Below are 20,902 nucleotides of genomic sequence, written 5' to 3'. Positions count from 1 at the left end.
CAACGACCAGCAGAGCACCCACGCAATATGCAGGCTGGGAATCGGCATCCGACAGCAGCTCCCTGCGGGGTAATCCACATTGCAGTAGCAGGCATCAGGTCGCAGTTCACAGGTGGGCCAAGCGTGGCGACAATGAATTGAAAACAAAAAAGTAACGCAACCTCAGCGGCTTCATCAAGGCAGATTTATCAGCACGCGCTCGCAAGCACCAACGGGAGCAGCTGTGACTATGGGGCTAGAATAAAGCACCCTACGATTGTCACGCACTGTGCTGCCATCTTCTATGGGCAAGTTCAGGCCCAGGTGGTAATCTTCATTACTCGCAGCGCTCTTCGCCTTCACAGTACATCAAAAAAAGAATAATAATAAAAGTAGAACTGCCCTCATTGATCCTACCTTGCTCCCATATATGTACAGTACAAAATAAATGTTTTAAATTGGACAAAGTGCCTTTTTTGATCAGGTGTGCTATACAAATAAACAAAATAATACATCCAAAAGAAAATGTTCTACCAAATCCTCATCACCCGATGATATTTTGGCCAGAATGGAAAGAATATTGGAAGAATTACATTAAAACTGTTGAACAAGTGGGACTAACTCCACAGAAAAGTAAATTACTGTTGTTGCATGTGTTGGGACAAGAGGGCCAACGCAAGTACACAGAATTGCCCGAATTGTCTGTTGATGAAATAGGTGATCTTGATGAACATGATCAGGCATTAAGACAGTTATAAAAATATTATGCCCCAGAAATGAATGTCGCCATCAACAGGTATAATCTCTATACCAGGTCACAGAGAGAGGATGAAACAGTGGAAGAGTACGTTTCGGCCCTCATGAAACTGGCTCACACATGTCGTTTTGGGACTGGTATTATGTTAGAGCAGCTAAATAGGGATCAAATCATCATCCAAACTAAGGACCCCTTGGTTCAGGATCAGTTGTGGATGGTAGGCAATCAGTCACTCTCTGAAGCCATGGCTAAAAGAGTCGTACACACCCATCTCTGTTCGAAGGAGATCAAGAACAAGAAAAAGGAGGTTCTTCAAGCACAAACGGGAAATCAAGCGGAGAAAGATTCCAGTGAGCAACCTCTAGTAAGTGTGGTCAGGAGTAAGAAAGACAATGTGGAAGATGAAGAAGCTATGTCAAATGAAAAATTCACGAAATCAAAGGATCAAGATCGCATCGAGTTTAAAGGAATGAAGAAACCTATGTTCAGGAGTGAAAGCAAAGATAAAGATAGATGCTTCAGGTGTGGCAAAGTAGGCCATTATGCCAATTGGAAAAAGTGTCCTGCCATTAACCAGATATGTCCAATATGCAGGATGAAGGGACATTTAGCTGTGATCTGTAGAAACAGGTAGAAAGTGTCTTTGGTACAGGACGATACAGACTCAGAAGAGGACTGTGTGGTGGTAGTATGTAAACCAGTCAATGGAGAATTAAACTGCCCCAGATGTGACATAATGATTGAGAATTGGAAGTTGTTGGTAATGGTGGACAGCTGCTCTCCATAAACCATTATAACAGCTGGGACATGGGAAAAACCAAAATACCAAGGATTGAGAGCCAAAGTTCATCAACCTGACATTAAGAATCCATGGGGGTTCGAAGATTTGTATCACAGTTTCGATCAAGAGCATAGTGCAATTTAAAGACTTTGAGTGGAAATAAATATTTATATAGCAAAGAAGGGTGTGAATGTTCTGGTCTGGAAGGATCAGGTGGCATTGAGGATTAGATTAGATCCTTGGGAGGACGGCCTGTGTTACTGGTGAGCAGGAAAAAACCAAGAGTGGAGAAGGACTTGAAGAAGAGTGCTGATGACGTGTTTCATCAGAAGTTGGGATTGTTAAAGAATTATGCTCATAAGATCATATTAAAACCTGGTGCAGTTCAAGTTGCGCATGCCAAGGCCATTCCGATTCCTTTTCCTTATGTGGGAAGTGTAGAGTAAGAGTTGAATAGACTTGAGAATTAAAGAATTGAGTCATTCCAATGGCCGAGCCCTATTGTGGTTGCAGTAAAAAATAATTGAAAGTTAAGGATCTGCATGGATCTCAGGGACTTAAACAAGAACATTTTAGTAGACATTTATCCACTGCCCATACTATCAGAAATGTTGAACTGCATTGAGGGGGCAGATCTTTTTGCTACATTAGATTTGTCCAATGCATATCACCAGATCAACCTCATGGAAGATTGCAGAAACATAAGAAGCTTCCATCACACATTTTGACATGTACTGCTATAGAAGGGTGCCTTTTGGACTAGCATCTGCTGCTGCAGTGTTTCAGAGGGCAATGACCAAAGTGCTGAAGGGTCTAAAGGGGCCGTTGGTTTACCAGGACGACATCATTGTATTTGGGAAAGGAGAATGTGAGCATGATGAGAGACTGTATGATGTGCGGAGTAGGTTGAGTTAGAAGGGATTGAAAGTTGAAAAGAGTAAGTGCAGATTTAAAGAACCTGAGGTGGAGTATTTAGGACACATGGTGGGTGGAGTATGTTATAAACCCAAGGTTGACGCTATGAAGGCCATCAAGAGTGCGCTGCAGCCCAACATCAAGGAAGAGCTCAGATAAATTTAAGGTCTATTTGAATATTATAACAAGTTTGTATGCAACTTTGCTAGTTTGCCATAGTCTATGAGAAGATTACTCAAGAAGGAGGTGAATTTTGATTGGAATGCTGAACGTGAGAAATCTGCTAAGTGCATAAAGAGCAGTTTGTGTGAATTGTTAAGTCTGGGAGGATTTCTAATTGGTAGGAAGACCAAGCTCACTGTAGATGATAATGGCAACAGGTTAGGGGTGGTGTTATCTCAGGTGATGGAAGACAGACATGAGAGGGTCATCTGCCATGCACCCAAGGTGGTGATGGAGGTGGAGAGTAGGTATTTGGTTATCGAGACAGAGTTGTTGGCTTGTGTCTGGGCTGTAAGTTACTTCAGGAAGTATGTGTCGGGCAGTACATTTACTATATGCACCAATCACAAACCTCTGGTGGAGGTTCTTCCGGTATGAGGTATGTGCAAAGCAACACCCAGGCTTGCAAGATTAAGATTGAGGTTACAGGATTACCATTTTGAAGTCAAGTGCATGCCTGGTAATAAGAACAAGGTGGCTGATTTTCTTATCCAGGTTACCCCTTAAGGTGGAGGAGGAGGTTCAGGTTGATGATTTGGATGTTGTTGCATTAATTGTGGATGCTATTTCTAGAGAAAGGTGGATCCAGGAGTTGCAGGCTGATGAGGTGCTGTGCAAAGTGATGGAGTATATGATCAGAGGTTGGCTGAGTAGAGGCTCGTTGGTTGAGGCATGTGTCCCGTTTTGGGAAGTTAGAGATGAGTATTCCATTGAAGATTACTTACTGGTGAGAGGTGACAAAATTATACCATCGCAGAGTTTGAGAGAAGGTTTAATTGAGAGAGTGCATCAGGGACATCCAGGGTCAACAGGTACCAAACTAAACGTCCGACGGTGGTTATGCGAAGGCCAGAGGAGCCTTGGGAACAAGTTGGAATTGACATTGTGGTGCCATATGGCAATCTAGGTAGGGAGAAGAGATTTTGATTGTCAAGGTGGATTACTGTTCTAAGTGGCTTGAGATTAAAATGGTACGGAAGTTTGGTGCATCTGATGTCATACATTTCTTGGATAGTATTCGGAACAGAGGGTTACCCAAAGACTGTCATTAGTGACAATGGTGTACAATTCAGGAGTAGCGAGATGGCAAGGAATGCCCAGTCGGTTGGCATCCATTGAAATTCTCTGAAAACTATCACCCACAAACCAATGGCCATGTGGATAGATGTAACAGGATAGCTGTTGAAACTGTGGAGCAGACCAACAGAAATAACATGCCTCTAGAGGTGACAATAAAAGGAAAAATTATGGAGCTTGAGGACATCTGTTTGACTTGGAAAAGTCACTTTTTTTTAATGAGGGACAGAGAGCACAACATTGCTTTGAATCCAGTATGGGTGAATGGCAGGAAATCAAGCAGTGGCGTGAGTGAAAGCTTCAGTGAAGAGGTGTTTGGTGGTTCTATGCAGGGACGTGTGGCACTTGGAGATTTGGTCTGGATAAAGCAGGGAAAATTGGTGAGGAAGGGAGAGTCGAAGTATTCCATGCCCGTGAGAGTAAAGGAAGTGTTTCACAATGCAGTAAGAATTCAGGATGGGTCAATTTGGAACATGGATTGTGCAAGTAAATGGAGATGGGAAGGCCTGTGTATAGGTGATGAGGATGTTGAAGTGGATGGGCATGATATAAGTGGTTTGTTTGATGAGGGTGCTGCTGCTGAGGAGAATAGAAGTTCAGAAAAAAGGGTTGCCGGTTCAAGATAAGAGGAGGGTGTGGAGGTGACTAACCAAGTTATTGCTTTGAGAAGAAGAATGAAGTCACCTCAGGTGTGGTCAAAGGACTATGTCATTAACTGACTCTAAAGGAACTTCCATTGAGTTTCACAGGAACACTGAGAGGGTTCTCTTAGAGCATATATTTTGCTCCGTGTCTCTGTATAATATTCTGATTGTGTTACATACATTTTGTTTGTTTTGGCATGTTGGGGAAAAGGGGGGTGGGTGTGATGTCCTTGTTTCCTGTGCTCCAGCATGGCTGTTGTATGGAGTGTTGAGTGCATGAGGTGGAATGTATGGTGCGTGAGGGAATGTTGGGAGAGTGAGTGAAAGGCAGTTAGAGAGTGGATGATTGAAGGAGCACAGGGTCGTTTGGAAGATTCAATAAAGTAGTTAAGTTTACGGTTCACTGGCTTTGGTATCCTTTATGAAAGTACTTCAGTGGTAATTATTTCTTCATCATGCCAAAGGTTTCCAGCTGTCCAGTGGCAGGAACTGTCTCACTAGAGAGCGGAACCACCAACTACCCAAACCTAAATCTTGATGCAGAAAGTGACCTCTGCACCAGCGACCCCCAAGCACCCTTCCAACAGAACCAAGACACAAATTACGGGGGGCCCAGGGAATTAAGGAGCCTCTGAAGTGATCTCCGAGTGAGTCGGAGTACAGGGGGTGAGTTAACATACCTGTTTCCAACCCCCCTACCCCCATAGGATTTAACAGATGCCAAGCCCTTACCCTACCACTCCCTTGCCTGAAAGTGATTGGTGAAGATCTGGTAAACGATCTTCCCGTGGGCGTCCCCTGGTGAGACTGAGAGAGGGTCTCCCAAGCACCTTCCTTCCATTGTTCTTATTTTTTAAAATACTTACTAACTGCCTGTTGGCTTGGTCAACACTTGATCAAACTACTTTAAAAACTGCTAGCCTCGTACAAATGCTTTGATGAAACTCAGGACTGTTAGGGCACTATGCCTCTGCTCTTTTAGCAAGGGAAGGGCTTTTAAAGTTTAGAGCCTTACAACTATAAGACTGTGCATTATGTTTTAACACCTTTCTTTTGACCTATCACTTCTCACTTTGGTTAATGAATTCCCTTGCCTTTTCTTCACTTTGCTGTACTACAGTGTTCTATTGTTGATATTACTCTGTTTAAAAGTGAAAGATATATATTTGTAGTGTATGTTTATTGATTTAGTTACCTGTGAGTTCAATTGATAAGAGGTGACTAAGGCCTAAATAAACTATTGAATTTATTATACACTCTGCATAACTTGTGTTATTAAGAGTGTTCTGTCTGTGCTAAACTAAACCCTTCATCACTCTCACACTCATCCAAGTGTAACCCTCACTGCTCATTGACACTACCTTGATAGTATTTGGCTACACATTAGTGTCTTCCCTGTTCACCAGAATAAATAGGGTGGCTTCTCAGAATCTGCCCACAGGACTGCTTCTGAAAATCTACCTGAACATGGACCGAAAAATATCTACCTGCTTTTGTAGTTAGTTTAAAAGTGGTCAGAGTGATCGAAAATTGCCCAGTACTTCCTAGGAGACGAGAAGGAACATAAGGATCTATTTTACCAGAGAAATAGACTGGTGCCCCTTTGTGGATGGATCTAAACAACCCATTTTAAATATGACTCTCTTTTGGACTGGGAGCCAATGTAAGGATACTCTGGCAGCTGAGACTGGGATCATATTTACAAAATCCAAAAATCAAGAGAACAGCTGCATTTTGGGTTCTTTGGCGTTTATCAAGCAGGAGTCCACCGGAGAAGTTATTACAATAATTTAGCCTTGAGTTGGCAGTGACTCTTACAACAACAGCCTTATGCTCAGGAGAAAGTCATGGCATAATCCTTCTAAACACCTGTTGGCCACAGAGTTGACTTGCAGGCATAGGGCCATGTTCGCATCAATATAAAAGCCAAGGTTCTTGACATTATTGACCTTGGAGTTCCTAGGGAACAAGTAACCCAGAAGAGGAGGGATAGAGATACTCAGTAAGGTTTTCCTATTTTTAGAATCAGATCAATTTTGTAACTGTTCAATTGGATACGGCGAGTAAGCACCCAGGGTCTAGTTAAAATAACACAATCTTGAAGCACCCAAAACTCTCCTTCAACTCCTGAAACTGCAATGCAGACTTCTGTACCATTGCCATACAATTGTACTTCAACGTTCTACAATGGTAACAAATTAAAAAGGGGAACCAAATAAGCTTTAAATAGAAGAGTGGACAAGGGGAACCTTGGGGTACTCCATAAGTCACCAATGAGCTGAATAAAGAAAAGGGGCGAAGTCGGACACTCTGAAATGAAACCTTCAGGGAGGACACCAACCACTGTTGGGCACTGCTAATCTAGTGGGATACAAAAGAATGTTGATTAAAATGGAATGATCAACTGTGTCAAATGCAGCTGAAAGCCCTAACATGACTTGCAGTGCTCGATACCCTTTATCCACTGCCCACATGGTGTCTTCAGCGAAGCCTAAAAATACTGTTTGTGTTCTGTAACACAGGCAAAAACAAACTCACGCTGACAATGTATTAATCTTTAATCTTTAAAAACACGCGCAATACCAATAGGGTGGGAACAAGATTTGCACCTGTGTTGCTCTGCGTTGTCTTTTCTTCAAGACAAAAATTTTGCCCCTGAGCTATCTTCCCGGCCTGGACAATCTTGCCACTAGACCTAATCAATTTTAAATTTGCTACATCTGGCCTAGAGAACAGAGCCACTAGCCCACAAAGTATCAGGACATTTTAGGTACTAAGCCACATCTAACTTTGAAAAATTAGGCACAGATAAAATGGACAATTTAGGCACCAGACCACATGCAACATACGAAATTGACCCACTATACCACATTATCTTTGTAATGTAAGCACATCAAATGCATGCAATTTAGTAGCTAGACCAAATCTAATCTAGGCTATTTAACCATGACAAATTAACCACTAAACCAACTCTGCTCTAGAGTATTCAACCTCCAGATCACACTTAATCTGGACACTTAAGCCACTGGATCACACCTCCCCTTTATCCTCATTATATGTTTGGTGGTATCCCGCTGGTAAATCCTAGGAGGATACCAACAGACGGTATTACCGTTACTGGCACTTGGTCTGCCGGTAATACCGGCAAACTACAAGTGCTGGTAACAGTGGATATTCCCCATTCCATGGGGAATTGCCGGTATTGCTGGCATTTTTTTATTGTGGGGTGCCAAAATTACCGGCAGCTCAGAGGTGCAAGTAGTTCCGGCAACCCCGTAAACAAACTTGTGTCTGTCTTTATCTCATACTGGCAGCCATTCACTGAGATTGCACTGATTTGCAAAAGCAGCTGTGTGCTTGCAGTAAAATGCTTGTAAAATGTAATCCTCTTTGCTGTAAGGAACGGTCAGCAAGATGGATTTTGTTTGCTACTGGAGTAGATAGCCTGTATGCATACTTTACGTCCTAATTGATGACGCTGTGTCTTTTTGCTACAGTTTACCATTTATCTTGTTGCTGTGCTCCATGTAGCTTCTGATGCTGATCACTGAGTTCTAATTATTTACCTCCTGCATCTATCTCCTCCGTTGCTCCGCCTTTCTATTTCCCGCAGCACAAGTACCACCGGTGACAAATTTCCGAGTCATTGAAGAAGGACTGTTTAGTCTGAAGGTGGCGTGGACGCCACCACTTAATAAACTGGAGGGCTACAAAATCTACATCCCCCGATGTAAGTGGCGGGTGCGGGAGCGAGAGAATGTGTGCAGTGAACGCTGCAGCGAGATATGGACACGAGCCAGGTTTCCTATTGAGTTTATGAGGAGACATCTAGAAAGTCAATTTCTGTTGAAACTTGAGACGAGAACGTGTCTGTGTCTGTAGTCATCAGGTCAGAGCAAATGTCCGCTCATTTTGATAGCAAGCAGTACAGTTCACGAGTCTACTTCTAAGTGTTCCCAATTTGGTAAGAAAAGAGATTTGATGCATAGCGACGTGGAGTCCTTTTTTAGGATGACATACTGCAGTCAAGTGGGCAAGCAATTTTTAGAACTCTGGTGTGAACATTTCACAGCATAGAATGTTGCAACTAGAATAAACTGCCACCTTGATAAAAGGTGGGGAGGAAATATACAACAAAACCAAAGAGTTGATGGCTGGAAGGTTTCGAATTAATACTAACCTCTGGCATTGCTCTGGGCAACACTCCAGACCACTGTTCTTCACCCGTCAAGCCATTACAGAAGGGGAAAGACCATATGCAAATCAGGCTTGGTCCAGAAGGGATGTGACTAAGCAGTTTGGGCTGGACTGCCCCTTTGGGGTGGGAGCAAGCCTGATTTGCATATGGTCTTTCCCCTTTTGTAATGGCTTGGCAGGCGAAGACAATGGTCTGGAGGGTTTCCCAGAGCAATGCCAGAGGTTAAAATGTATTCTAAACATTTCAGCCATCCCCTCTTTTGTTTTCCTGTAGTCACACCGAGTGAGACGGGGATGCCCAGACATGAGTCTTGTGCCTGCTCGTCCAAGAGACCCAAGCCAATCCTCACTGATGAGTCCCAACAAGGCTGAAACATGTCTGGGAATTCTTGTGGTCTGTGCGGAAGGTATGTGACTTCACAGTTCAGGCTGGACTGCTCCTTTTGAGGTGGGACCAAGCCTGATTTGCATATAGTCTTTCCCATTTCAGTAATGGCAAATCTTTCCACAACTGACTCCAAAGCAAATAGCACAGGAGCACTGTATATGCGAGAGAGCTCTGTTGCAGGCAGATTGAAGAATCCAGGCTATGGAACTGATTCCACTCCTGGGTGCATCTGTTCCCTTGGGTACTCTGTCATCAGTAATCCTTTAAACACCTCTCTTCTAGCTAACCGGCCGGGACTGACCTACGAGCAGAACCTGAGTGGTGACATTTCCTCCCATACTGTCGACAACTTGGAGGAGGACAAGGAATATACTGTCAGCATCTATGCTGTGTACCCCCAGGGGCCGAGCCAGCCCGTGTCCGCCATGGGCCGCACATGTGAGTTTTCAGCTTTACCTTTTGCTTTATGCCTTGTTTCCAAAGGATGCAATTCTCTTTTCCTGCTGCTGAAAAGGGCTTTTTATATGTCATAAATGCATTTGCCTAATGCCCCACTGTAGCGGCATTTGGTTCAGAGCCACAGTTTGCCATGCTAGCATTATGCATATGTCAATTCTTTTACAGTGCATAATACGCCCTGTGCAGGCAGATAACGCACTGCCTCCGGGCCACCCCTTGCACTGGGGTCTGTTTCTGTATCCATACAGTGCCCCCAGTTTTTTTTCTTCCTGCACTTATCAGACCTACCCAGTCTGCTGCGTTAAACCCAGCACTTGCCACTTTCCGGCTGCACTACCATTGTTTGTTGCCTTTATTATTTATTAATTATTATTATTTTTCTGTCTCTCCTTGCTCCGCACTCTTGTTTTCTCCCCCCCCCCTTCCATGCACTTTTCCCCCTCCCCCTGTCCCATGCACTTGCGCGTTCTCAATGTCACTGGGCCTAGTAAGATCGTTGTTTTGTTCTCTCCTGTTCCCCTTCCCTTGCCTTGTCACGCTCTGAAACACTTGTGCAAGAGCGCGATAGAAATAAAATATCAATTCAATCCGATTCAATTGAATTCAATGTGACTGCAACACCACAATGTGGTCACATGTGGAAGATGTGGCCAGAGAATGCGTGAAATAATGCAACGCTGTGATTGGGAGCTGAGTTACCCCCACAGCCACAATGTTGCGTGTACATGCAGGGTCTTTCTCAACTTTCTGAAAATGGGAATACGTCCTGAAGCACAGAAGAAAACACCAATCAATCTATCTCTGTTTATTTCAGCCATAAAATACATTCAGTTTCATAAAACCTAAAACTAGCAAGGTAAACATAAACAATAACACCTGAGAGCAATCTCATGAAACACTCTCAATTAAACACCCCGTTAGCTCCCTATTTCCCTGCCCAGCTCCACTGCCCAAAAAGGTGCACAATCTAGTGTTTGGCTGCCAGGAGAAATCTGGATAAATCCAAGACAACATTATGGTCCTTCACTTGCATTAGAAGTAAGGAGGAATGCTGCTTATGCTGGCTGACTTATACTGGGGAAAAACAGAACAAAATGCTCTACCTCAGCAGGGCACGCTCCGTAGGCCACTGCACACTAGCCAGGTAAGGCGCTACCCCAATTGAGCCTTTGTTTACCAAGTACAGAATTTGGACAATTGTAATTGTGGTAGCCATATGTGCTGCTAACATCTTACTTAGGAAGGTGTGACTTACTGTTAAAGCTGAATGGTTCTCCCAGAAAGACCTTAAGCCAATCCTTTACAAGGCCTGTTTGATGGATCTGATCCAGAGAGAAAAAGCAGATCTGCTTGAAGACCGAATATCCCTTAATTCCTGCCTATAAATAGCAAATGTCAACCCTTGTCCAGGAACTAATGCGATTGTGCAAGGGACCCAATGCTATAAGACGGGTAACAGGAGCAAGGCTTACTTGAAAAAACATGGATTTGCTTCACATGGACATAGGAATACCTCAGCTTTGCTTAAAAATACTCTGTGATTAAACATAGGTGGCCGTTCAAGCGTTACGTAACTCAGCACAATAAAGGGCTGAGGCATCCTCCTTACACTGAGCTGAGACACCGTCCTTTTCTGGAACACCAATGCCACACCAAAGAGACATTGTGAGGAAGCTCTGCTGGTTCCTGCACATCAGAGGACTGTTGTGACAGTTCTGCTCTGCCTGTTATCCGTGGACACAGGACCACTACCCACCAGAAGGCGCTAAACACTGCCAATCCCCTCTCGCGTGACCTGGATAGGCCCTGCTGATTCACAAGCTCTCAAGGATCCCCGGCTACCAAGAAGCCTCGGCGGATCTGTGGTAGAGCTCTCAGGCGACCATTGCTTACCCGAACTACATGCTCTGTCTGGTCAACGTCAGCATCGTCATCCACAAAGGCTGCAACTCCAACAAACCGAACAGCTGCAGTGGTCCTTCTTATTGACAAGGCAACCACCAGTTGCTTCACAGAAGTACTTCATAATTATCATCTACAGTTGCAGAGGGACTGTCCCTGGTCCAATGAAACACAGGGACTTCTGCCGTAGACCTCACATTACGCTGCGGCATAAAGCCCCACCTAAGAATGCAAGGTGCACCGGACACTAGACTGCCACACCCAGGACCCTCAAAAGAGTGACTCAACAAAAATGGCTTTCTGACCCTGCTGACTCGCTTCAATACACCACCAGTGGTCCCCCACGACTGTGGACTGTGCGAAGCGCTACATGGCAAGCATGATATGCGTGCATGCACCTGGATAGCAGTTTACACAATGTATTACTAATTGCCGTGCAGGATATTTGTGGTAGTGCAGATGTCAGCCTGACAGTGTGCAAAGTGCACAGAATGAGCCCTTCTTACTTGTTTCTCGTCCAGGAACCTAGGGGGGAAATCGGTGTGTGAACATGTGATGGAGCGCCGGTGTGAGCGAGGCTGCCACGCCATGTAGTGACTGAAGCCCTAGAAGCGAGTGCCTGCACATTCTGAGTGTGCTGCATGTGAGGGCAGAAAGCACAGGGAGAAAGCTCAGTAATGGCCCATTTCTGCTATACCTCCCCTGTGAAGTTACATGTGGGAAGAACACTGATCAGCCAGCCACTCCACACCTGTGTTCAGGATTGACGCTACCTTTTCTAAAAAAAAAAGGAAGGCCAAGCTCTCCTTAATCATCGAATAAATCTGCCCAATTGAAGTAAGTAAAGTGGGGCAAATGGGTTAAAGTTAGAGGAAAGTACCTTAAGTAGGTGCAGCTTGAAAGTGCAGAAGAGAGAGGGCTGCAATCAGGAGAGAGTGTACTGCGGAGGGAACAGTGCCAGGAAAGGAGTAAATATAGAGAGGAAAGGGATGAAGAGGAGATGATGGCATGGTCAGAGGAGCTCAGCTCAGCCAGGAAGTGTGGACGAGGAAGCGGTGCAGGCAGGGGAAAAAGTGTAGAGAAAAGAGGGGTGCCTGGGGCAGGCTTGTAAGTGGTGTGTGCAGGAAAGAAGAGTAGGGTTAAAAATGACCACAGAGGAGAGACGGAAGGGGGATGCAAAGGGTCAAAGGGGAGACGTGTCTATCCAGGATCCTGGTACAGAGAAAGAGGAGTCATCCATATAAATGGGTGCCATAGGTAGGGATTAAGGGTGCAGGAAGAGAGTAAAATAGCCAATGGATTCATTATTATAATTATCATTGTTCTTTTATAACACACTTAATACTGGGGACCAGTTTCCAAGTGCGAGCGCGGGATTCGAACCAGTGTTGCCATGCGTTGTCCTGTTGCCACGCATTGCCCCTGAGAAATCCTCCTGCCTTCACTCACACAGTGGGATACTTTCCCAGGCAGGACTAGAGGAGCGGCTGTAGAGGTTGAGAGAGATTCAGAGAGACAAAAGGGGGAGACTATGCGGGCGAGTGAGGGGCTGACAGTGGGAAAATGGTGTTGGGAGAATTGTAGCAAAGTAGAGAGATGGTCCTGAGTAGTGCCGAGGGACTCTTCATTAAAGAGAAAGGGATGCAGTGGGGATCGGTTGGAGAGTTGAGGGGGCTGCGAGGATTGTAGTGTGAAACGACATACACTGCATAGGGGCTGATCTGATAAATCCGAGTATAGATGTATGGACTAGGGTCCCGGATATGACGTGCCCTGTTTTGCATTAAGAGTCGTCCCCTTCGTGTCTGAATTTGACGGTGGAAATTAATCGAGACTGCAGGAAGAACAGTCACTGTCAAAGTGAACTTCTAAATGTTGGCTCTAGTTGGCAGGTATTTTTGATGTGTGGGGGGGGAGTTGTATGAGAGGTAGCGTGCATTTTGGGGCAGTGAACTCGAGAAGGTAAATGGTTTCCATTTTGCTGAAGTAGGACATCAAATATGGTATGGCCGCCTAGTACAGATTACCTGGAAAGCAGCTGGCTTTAAGGATTTGAAGGAGAAGAGAGGACGGAAAAGAAGATTGGCGTGTCTTCCGTATACAGAAAGTAGAATTGGCCATTTCAGCTAACAAGCCAGACATGCTTTTTTTCTCGTTTCTTTCTTTTTCCCTTTTTCCCCTTCTGTCTAATTGCATTGCTTATGTGAAATGTGGATGTGTTTCTTTTCTGTATTCAAACCAAAAATTGTAAATAGAAAAAATAAAAAAATACTAAATAACAAGCCAGGCATGTCACAGCACCTCCTACTGGCCATCCCTAGAAGTTGAACACGAATTCAGAGCCACTGAGCGAAGCATTGTGGGTTTGCAAATTAGCTGAAAAGCATACCCTTTCCTCCAGAAAACTTGATTTATCTTCTAGGACAGCACTATTTCATACATAACTTGATCAACCCAAGACAAGCAGCTCTCAAGAATGCAAACCACCATATGTGAGATTTACCCTCTTTAGGGATCCTCAGTGTGGCACGGAAACCAGCATATCAGACTCTACTGCACTGACTAACCTTAATAAAGGGTGAAACATGTCTCTGTTTGTCTGCAGCCTTGAGGGCTGTCTGCATTGGGTTGAAACAACTAGTATTTAACAGAACTGTTCTGTACGACAAAAAGGATTTTCTGGAGCAAAGAATGATTTTGGGCTCATTTATATTCCCACAATGCATTGTTCAGTGGATTTGAACAGGAAGTGAACTCCCATGGATGGCTACTGGGTGACCCTGGCATATGTGTGAACCGTTGATGGTGTTTCTTTCCATATAGTAGTGATAGGCGAAACCTAATCATGCGATTCCATGGTCTAGAGATCAAAGAGCAGAGGGCCCATGGGCAGATCCTTGGTGGTCCCTCCAGAAAGGGGAGATCATGGAGCACAAACATACAGAGTAAAACGTGACTAATAGGAGAGTAACCAGGACAGGGCAAGGGGGAAGATGCCAAGGCTAGACAGAACTAGCACTAAGCTGTGATCCGTTGTGTCAACAAACATGAGGATTAATGAGTAGAGCAGTTCTGGTAAGTTTTGGTAATTAAGGTATAACAAAAGTAAGGCAGGGGAGTTTCAGTGCAGTGCCTCTTGTGAAATTCATACCAGAGGAGATCAGTCAGTTGGTTGGTGGGGAGGGAGCCTGTAGTGCCAATCTTAAAGGTCTTTGCCAGTTGGGACAGCTGCAACCACGAACTTGGCCTAACTTGATGTCCTTTTATAGACATTTTAATGCCACGTTATATGGTGCCTTCAGCATGTACAAAATGTGGCTATGAAATGTGGGTGCTAAAGAAGCACAACAGGGTCTCCGACATCAGAAAACTACTAGTGTCTACCAGTAATTAGAATCCCCTTCAGAATGCTACATATAAATGCAATCATGACCTAGCATCCTGCTATTGAAAGAGAATGTCTTCCTCTATCTTCCAGTTTCTGCCTTTTTTTGCCTATACAAGGTCTTTTAATAGAGTCAGACATCAAGCTAGTTACTAAGGGTGATAGAAGGATAGCTGCCAATTGGCATCCCCTAGAAATGCAGCTCCAAAGGTTCCTCCTAATCAGCCCTAGCTAGCATAGTGAAGGGTGAGGGATCATGGGAGATGTAGGCCAAAACATCCGGAGGGTCACAGGTTGGCCATTATCTGGCATCTATGTAAAGTCTGTGGTCAATGATCTGCTTTATAGCAGGATTTAAACCTGTGCCTTAAGGACCATTTCAGATATAGGCCCCTTTGAAAATGCTGTCACTTGTTGAATGGATGACTCATAAGGTCCCGCAAGAATTGGTTGATGGCGCTGAAGGGTGACCCATATTTCTATTTCTATTAATGCCATAAGAGACCAATAGGTTTCAAAGTGCTTGACCCAAACAGGAATCAAATCTAATAGACAGCCAGTCTCTAAGATCAGAAAAAAAAAGTCTTCAGTTGTTTACGAAATAAAGTGAGACTTTCCATTTTCTGAAGGTAAAGTGGGAGACTGTTTCGCAATTTAGCTGTTAGCACTGCACTGGATCTTCCGAATGCTCTGATACGCTTAGAGGCATGTGTAAACATTAAGCAGCTATAGGCAGATCATTGAGGTCTAGAAGAGACTTGCCACATAAACCACTGCTTGATGTCCAAAGGTGATGAGTCGTATAGAGCTTTATTGGCCAGAGGAAGTAGTTTAAAGCAGATCCTGCTCCTAACAGACAACCAGTGTAATCTAGAGGGGAGATATGGGCAGATCTGGGGGTGCTGATACCTATCCTGGCCATGGCGTTCTGTAAAATCTGCAGCTTACTAATGGACGATGCCGAAGACCCAGCACATAATGAATCGCGGTAATCCAATCTGGATCCCACCAAAGCCCTATCCATGATAGAGTAATGCTGCTCATAGAGAAAAGACCTAGTATGTGTAGTAACATTAAGTCGAAATTTGAGTTTTTCAGTATAAGGTTGATTTGTGGGACCATGGATAAGGAAGAATCAAAAGTCATGCCCAGTGATTTGACTTGGGTTTGGACTTGGATAATGTATTCACCTAATTTGAAATCTGGGTAAGATACTAATGCCTTTGAAAGTACTGACAAAAAGGTCACCAATAACATTTCTTTCTTGCCTTGGTTCAACCCAAGCCAGTTTTTCACATCCATGATGAAATACATATACAAATTGACTGAATGTGGGTGCAGTTAGTAGCCAGGTCTTGCTCTAAACAGAACACCAACTTTGTGTCATCTGCGTAATTCTGAAACACCCCCCAATTTAATCAAAAGATCATGCAGCAGTTGCATAAAAATTTTGAAAAGAGTTGTAAGGACCAATTTTAACACTAGATATTCAGTTATTAAAAAATAATGAGAGCGGAATTTGATGCAACCTCCTGGAATAGCCGGCACAGTAAAGAATGGTTGATAGGGTAAAATGGTGCCGAGAGGTCAAGGAGCATCAGCAGGCCCACATGACCTTGGGTGTCCTTAACATCTAATAAAGCAGTCTTGGTTCCCCTTACCAGGTCGAAATCCTGATTGGCCACCCAGTAGTTGGTAATAGTCAAGTGGGCTTGGAGTGGAGAGGCGGCAGAACGATCCAGTATTTTAAGCAACAAAGGACAATTGGTAATCGGGCAGTAATTATCACAGTTCAGTGGATCCAGTGAAGGTTGCTTTAGAATCAGTGTTACCAACGCCTGCTTTAGTTTAGCTGGGACCAATCCCTCTCTAAATGAAGAAGTAAGAATACAACAAATAATTGCCCAAGGGACTCAGAGCAATCCTTAAAGATGGAGACAGGGCAAGGATCATCTGGGCATGTTGTGTGAGTACGTGATGTAAGAATCTGCTTAATATCTGATTCAGTGACCGAATGAAAATTGAACATAAGTAGGTCATTGATGGCTATTTCTTCAAACGTATGAGCTCTGTCTTCTTGTGGGTTAGTAGGACTTTGAGTAGTATCAGTCGTCTGAATGTATGATTTCATGTGATCTCTTATTTTCATAATTTTATCTTTGAAAAATGTCTGGATTCTATCAGTCCAGGAAGGGGAACTAAATGTTGTTGATGGAGGAGATCCTCCATTTTACAAATTATTAAAGATTTTAAAAAGTTATTTCTGAGAGTCACCTACATCCTCTATCGAGTGAGCATACAACCTTTTTGGGACTCAATAATAGCAAGTTGCAGGTCGCTCTTGCTAGTCTGAGGTTCTTATTAATGAGCCCATGAGGATCTCTTCTCCATCTGTGCTCAAGGCGCCTGAGTGTCTTTTTCAGCAACATAAGTTCAGGAGAAAGTCATTTTTTGCCAAGCTGTTTGGCCTCGATCAGTTTGGTCTTTAGAGAGGTCACATGATCAATAATATCCCTGATCTGAGTGTTGAAGTGGTCCGCTAGAGGCTCAGTGCTGGAACAACCAAGGGTTAATTGACAAAACTAGTCACAAGCTTATGTTTATCCCAAAAAGTTATTGCTCGTAGTGAGGCATTTGCGGCTGATTTCTGGCTTTCGAGGCAACATCATTGGAGGCTCATATTACATACACACCCTGTGTCCAGGCACGCTATTTGTACTTTAAAAAATACTTTAAATGATTCCAGATCCAACCACTATATGGCAGGATAATGAGCTGTCTATGAAGATATGTCAAGTGAACAGAAGGTCCCAACACCTTCTCTGGGTCTTGGCACCCCCGGGATCAGGAAAAGGAGACTGACGCACATCAGGACCCTCAGGCTGGTTTTCAAGAGACATCAGTTTATTCGTTGCTGCAGAGCAGGACACAACATACAGCATACTGAAGAAAAATCTGCAACTAACAACTTCCCTCTGCTTCCAGCCCCTTATATACAATCTTAAAAAGTGCGGTAATGCAATGATCAATGTACAACCCCTTTTCCTGCCGGTGATTAGTTGGCCTACCTGCCACTCAGAACCAGTTTGAACAGGTCTCATCTGACTCCTTCAACACCAGTGGTTTTTCCATGGACTTCTATGAAAAAAGTTATCCACTGACCTCATCATGACTAGCAGAAATCCACCATCTTAGAAATTGCCTGACCATGCCTGGCTTATCACAACATGGTGGATCAACCTATTCTTGACCAGGACTTGGTACCTGCTCCGATTTGAATGTAGATTTTTAGTAACTTATGATAAGCATGCACTACTTGACATATGTTCTATCACAAAAGACATTATGACCCCAAACAATATATGTCACTCTAAAAATGTGTTTCCTGCCCCCTTTAAGCCCTACAAATCTGATTTTTGCACACTCGAGACTGTTAATCATCCTGATAAGCTATCTATATTTGGTTTGAGAGGGTGGGGTCTATTTTCTATACAGTCAGTTTGAGGGTGAGGGGAGGATACTCTCTGTACACTGATATGAAGCTGCCAAACATTTGTTACAGTTAAGTAACTTTTTTCCATCTGTCACACGATTTTATTCTTATGCTCAGACATTGGAACTGGCTTCTCCCAGGTGATTTAAGAATATGTTTTTGGGTTGTGCTCTTAATATTTTACAAAGGTTTTTATTGACACAGGGTGGGTGTGGTGTGTTGTAATAAGAGGTCATCATGTGTATAAAGGTAGTGATTTTTGACTTTGTGCACACATTTCGAGGATGCACATTACTTGTCCTTGAGGGCTGCAAGCTGGGTAGGTATTTCAGATATCCAACTTGAATATTCATGGGATTAATTTGCATCAAATGGTAGTTCAGTGGTTATCTTAAATCCCTGCTAGGGTTGTATGCTCAAAAGAAAGGGTTGTTGTGCACTTTTTTGACACTGTCTGAGATGCAGTAGATTCTGGATCCCGGTTGGTCACGAGGCTGAAGTAAACTTTTGCCCGGCGCCTCACTCACTGATGTGTTTTTTCTTCCTGCGCTTGAACCCTGCAGTGAAGCTGCTGCCGGTGAAGGACCTCACTCTCCAGAACATCACCACAGGCACCATACGGGCAATCTGGAGCAGCGTCCGGGGGGCTTCGGGATATCGACTCACCTGGGCCTCTGCCGGTAAGGCTGCAACACAGCTGCTTGTTCCTCATCTGCTGGCAGCTGCAGTGCAAATCTATGTAAAGTGTGGTGTGGAGAACATGCAGGGAGTTCAATGTACATTCAAATGTGGCGCCTCCCTTCCCTTTCCTTATAAGCTGTAAATTACAAAATGCCTTATCAAATTTAAAATATTGGAATCACAGTCTCCCAAGTAATTTGTTTTTGTTTTTATTTTTATTCTTTCTTCAGTTTAGAAATCGGTCCTTGTGTAAGAAGTTGCATTGTTAGCCATTCACTGGTGGGAGGAGGAAGCAATAGTTTTTCCTTGTGAAAGCCTATTGGATTTATATTCAGAAAAAAAGTCTTCTATGCCAAAATGGGAATCTTCTCCCTCCCTTCACATCTCCACTCAGCCCAGCGGATAGAGTTCATCTGAACATGTATAGTGATTTTGCTGCTCTGAAACACCATTTTTTAAAAAAAAAAATCAAATTGATTCCTTTTAAAATATAGTCTACTTTATTGAAATTGGTGTGGCTTTTTTTGCAAAAAAATCTGTACTTCCTAAGACATTTTAACACCTTTTCTTTAGATTTAAGTTAAGTTAAATATGCTTGTCCGAATGAAGAGGATGTAGAATTAGGCCACGAGGCAACGTTTTGACAAGAATTCACCCACATTATATGTTAATGTAATACATAATAAAGACAATTGAACTCGTTACTGTGTAAGGAGAGAGAAAAGGGGAAGATTCAGGGGTAGAGTGAAAGAGGCAGAAGAGAGGTTGAGGGTGTAAGAGTGAAGGGAGAGAGGGGCGTGTCAAAAACGAATGAGATGCTTGAGCGCGTGGGGGTGGGGGTGAGTGTGCTTCTGAAATGCTCTGCTTGTTAGAAAGAGGAAGAGTGATTGTTGAATCTGATGTTCTAAGGTTGTTGTGTTTTTTCTCTTTGCTTCTGTACAGAGGGAAACATCCAGAACATTAACTTGGGGGATACTTACACCCAATACATGATTCAAGGGCTGCACCCAGACTCTGAATACACTGTCACCGTCAACCCGATTTTTGTGGACACAGAGGGACCTGTCGTCTCGGCAGCGGCCACCACCTGTGAGTACCATGTACCACTGAAAAGCAGAGAGGGTGAAGTTAGATGGCAGGAAATAGATTATCAGAAGGGTCTATAATAGCAGGCAGAATAATGTTCTCCTTGCTGCACCTGACACAGGGCAGAAATCAGCGATTCAGTGAGTACTATTGTTCAGGAGGAGAGGAATTCACTGACGGGTCCATAGGTCAGCGCTCACCCTCTAGAACTTGTAAGACAAGATAGCTGCACCATGTGAGGGATGGGGGTGTGGGATTCACTTACTCCAACACGACTCAATAATGAGGACTCAGTAAGTTGGCAAATGGAAGTCCGTTTAATGACAAGTACATCAAACAGAGAAACAAATGGAAATCAGCAGCATTGCGATCACCTGTCTCGCTCCGACTTCCTCGAACTTCAGTCAAACAGTCATTGTTATAGGCAAAACTCGTCATCACTGACGTCTAATTCTATAAAAAATCATCATGCAATATAATTGGTTAGGAAAGGTAACTTAAGTATGGATGCTATATCTGTATATGATAATAGGGCATGCGGATTGGATAACTCTTATCGGGTGGGCGTCTACGCCCATCCCACTACATCACGTGTGAGGGACGTCACTACAACTACGACGTCCTATTGCTTACAGTATCTATAGGACCCTAGATTACATGGTCCATTGTGATTTGGCAAGTTACGCCCCTAGACATAAATCCCCATTTTAATAAGCGCCATGCAGAATGGACACCCATGTGCCTGGTGTCCCAAGTTTCACCCTGCCTCCCTTCCATCAATCAGTGTGTTAGGGCGATGTGTCAATTAGTTGGCTAAGGATGGCCTCGAAACTGTAGTCTCTTATCGGGAAAAGTTATGGCATCCTCGGGTCCTGGATGACATCAGGCGGTGGTACTTCTTCGTGTCCGGCTGGACACATGTTAGTTCACCATGAA

General features: G+C 43.8%; 1 protein-coding gene across 1 annotated transcript in view; it reads left to right on the top strand.

Annotated features, from left to right (window-relative positions):
* LOC138514720 (collagen alpha-1(VII) chain-like) overlaps positions 1-20,902 on the top strand; it is a 1,453,166-nt gene that overhangs the window by 333,624 nt on the left and 1,098,640 nt on the right. Inside the window, exons 9-12 of the mRNA XM_069630120.1 lie at positions 7,989-8,105; positions 9,243-9,398; positions 18,763-18,879; positions 19,823-19,969. Coding sequence (XP_069486221.1) covers positions 7,989-8,105; positions 9,243-9,398; positions 18,763-18,879; positions 19,823-19,969 — 537 coding nt within the window. The remainder of the gene's footprint in view (positions 1-7,988; positions 8,106-9,242; positions 9,399-18,762; positions 18,880-19,822; positions 19,970-20,902) is intronic.

Source organism: Ambystoma mexicanum, chromosome 12, assembly GCF_040938575.1.
Source record: "Ambystoma mexicanum isolate Mex_15411 chromosome 12, UKY_AmexF1_1, whole genome shotgun sequence".
In the NCBI taxonomy this organism is placed as follows: domain Eukaryota; kingdom Metazoa; phylum Chordata; class Amphibia; order Caudata; family Ambystomatidae; genus Ambystoma; species Ambystoma mexicanum.
Note: the sequence above shows the minus strand (reverse complement) of the source record. Positions and strands in the feature narration are given on the sequence as shown.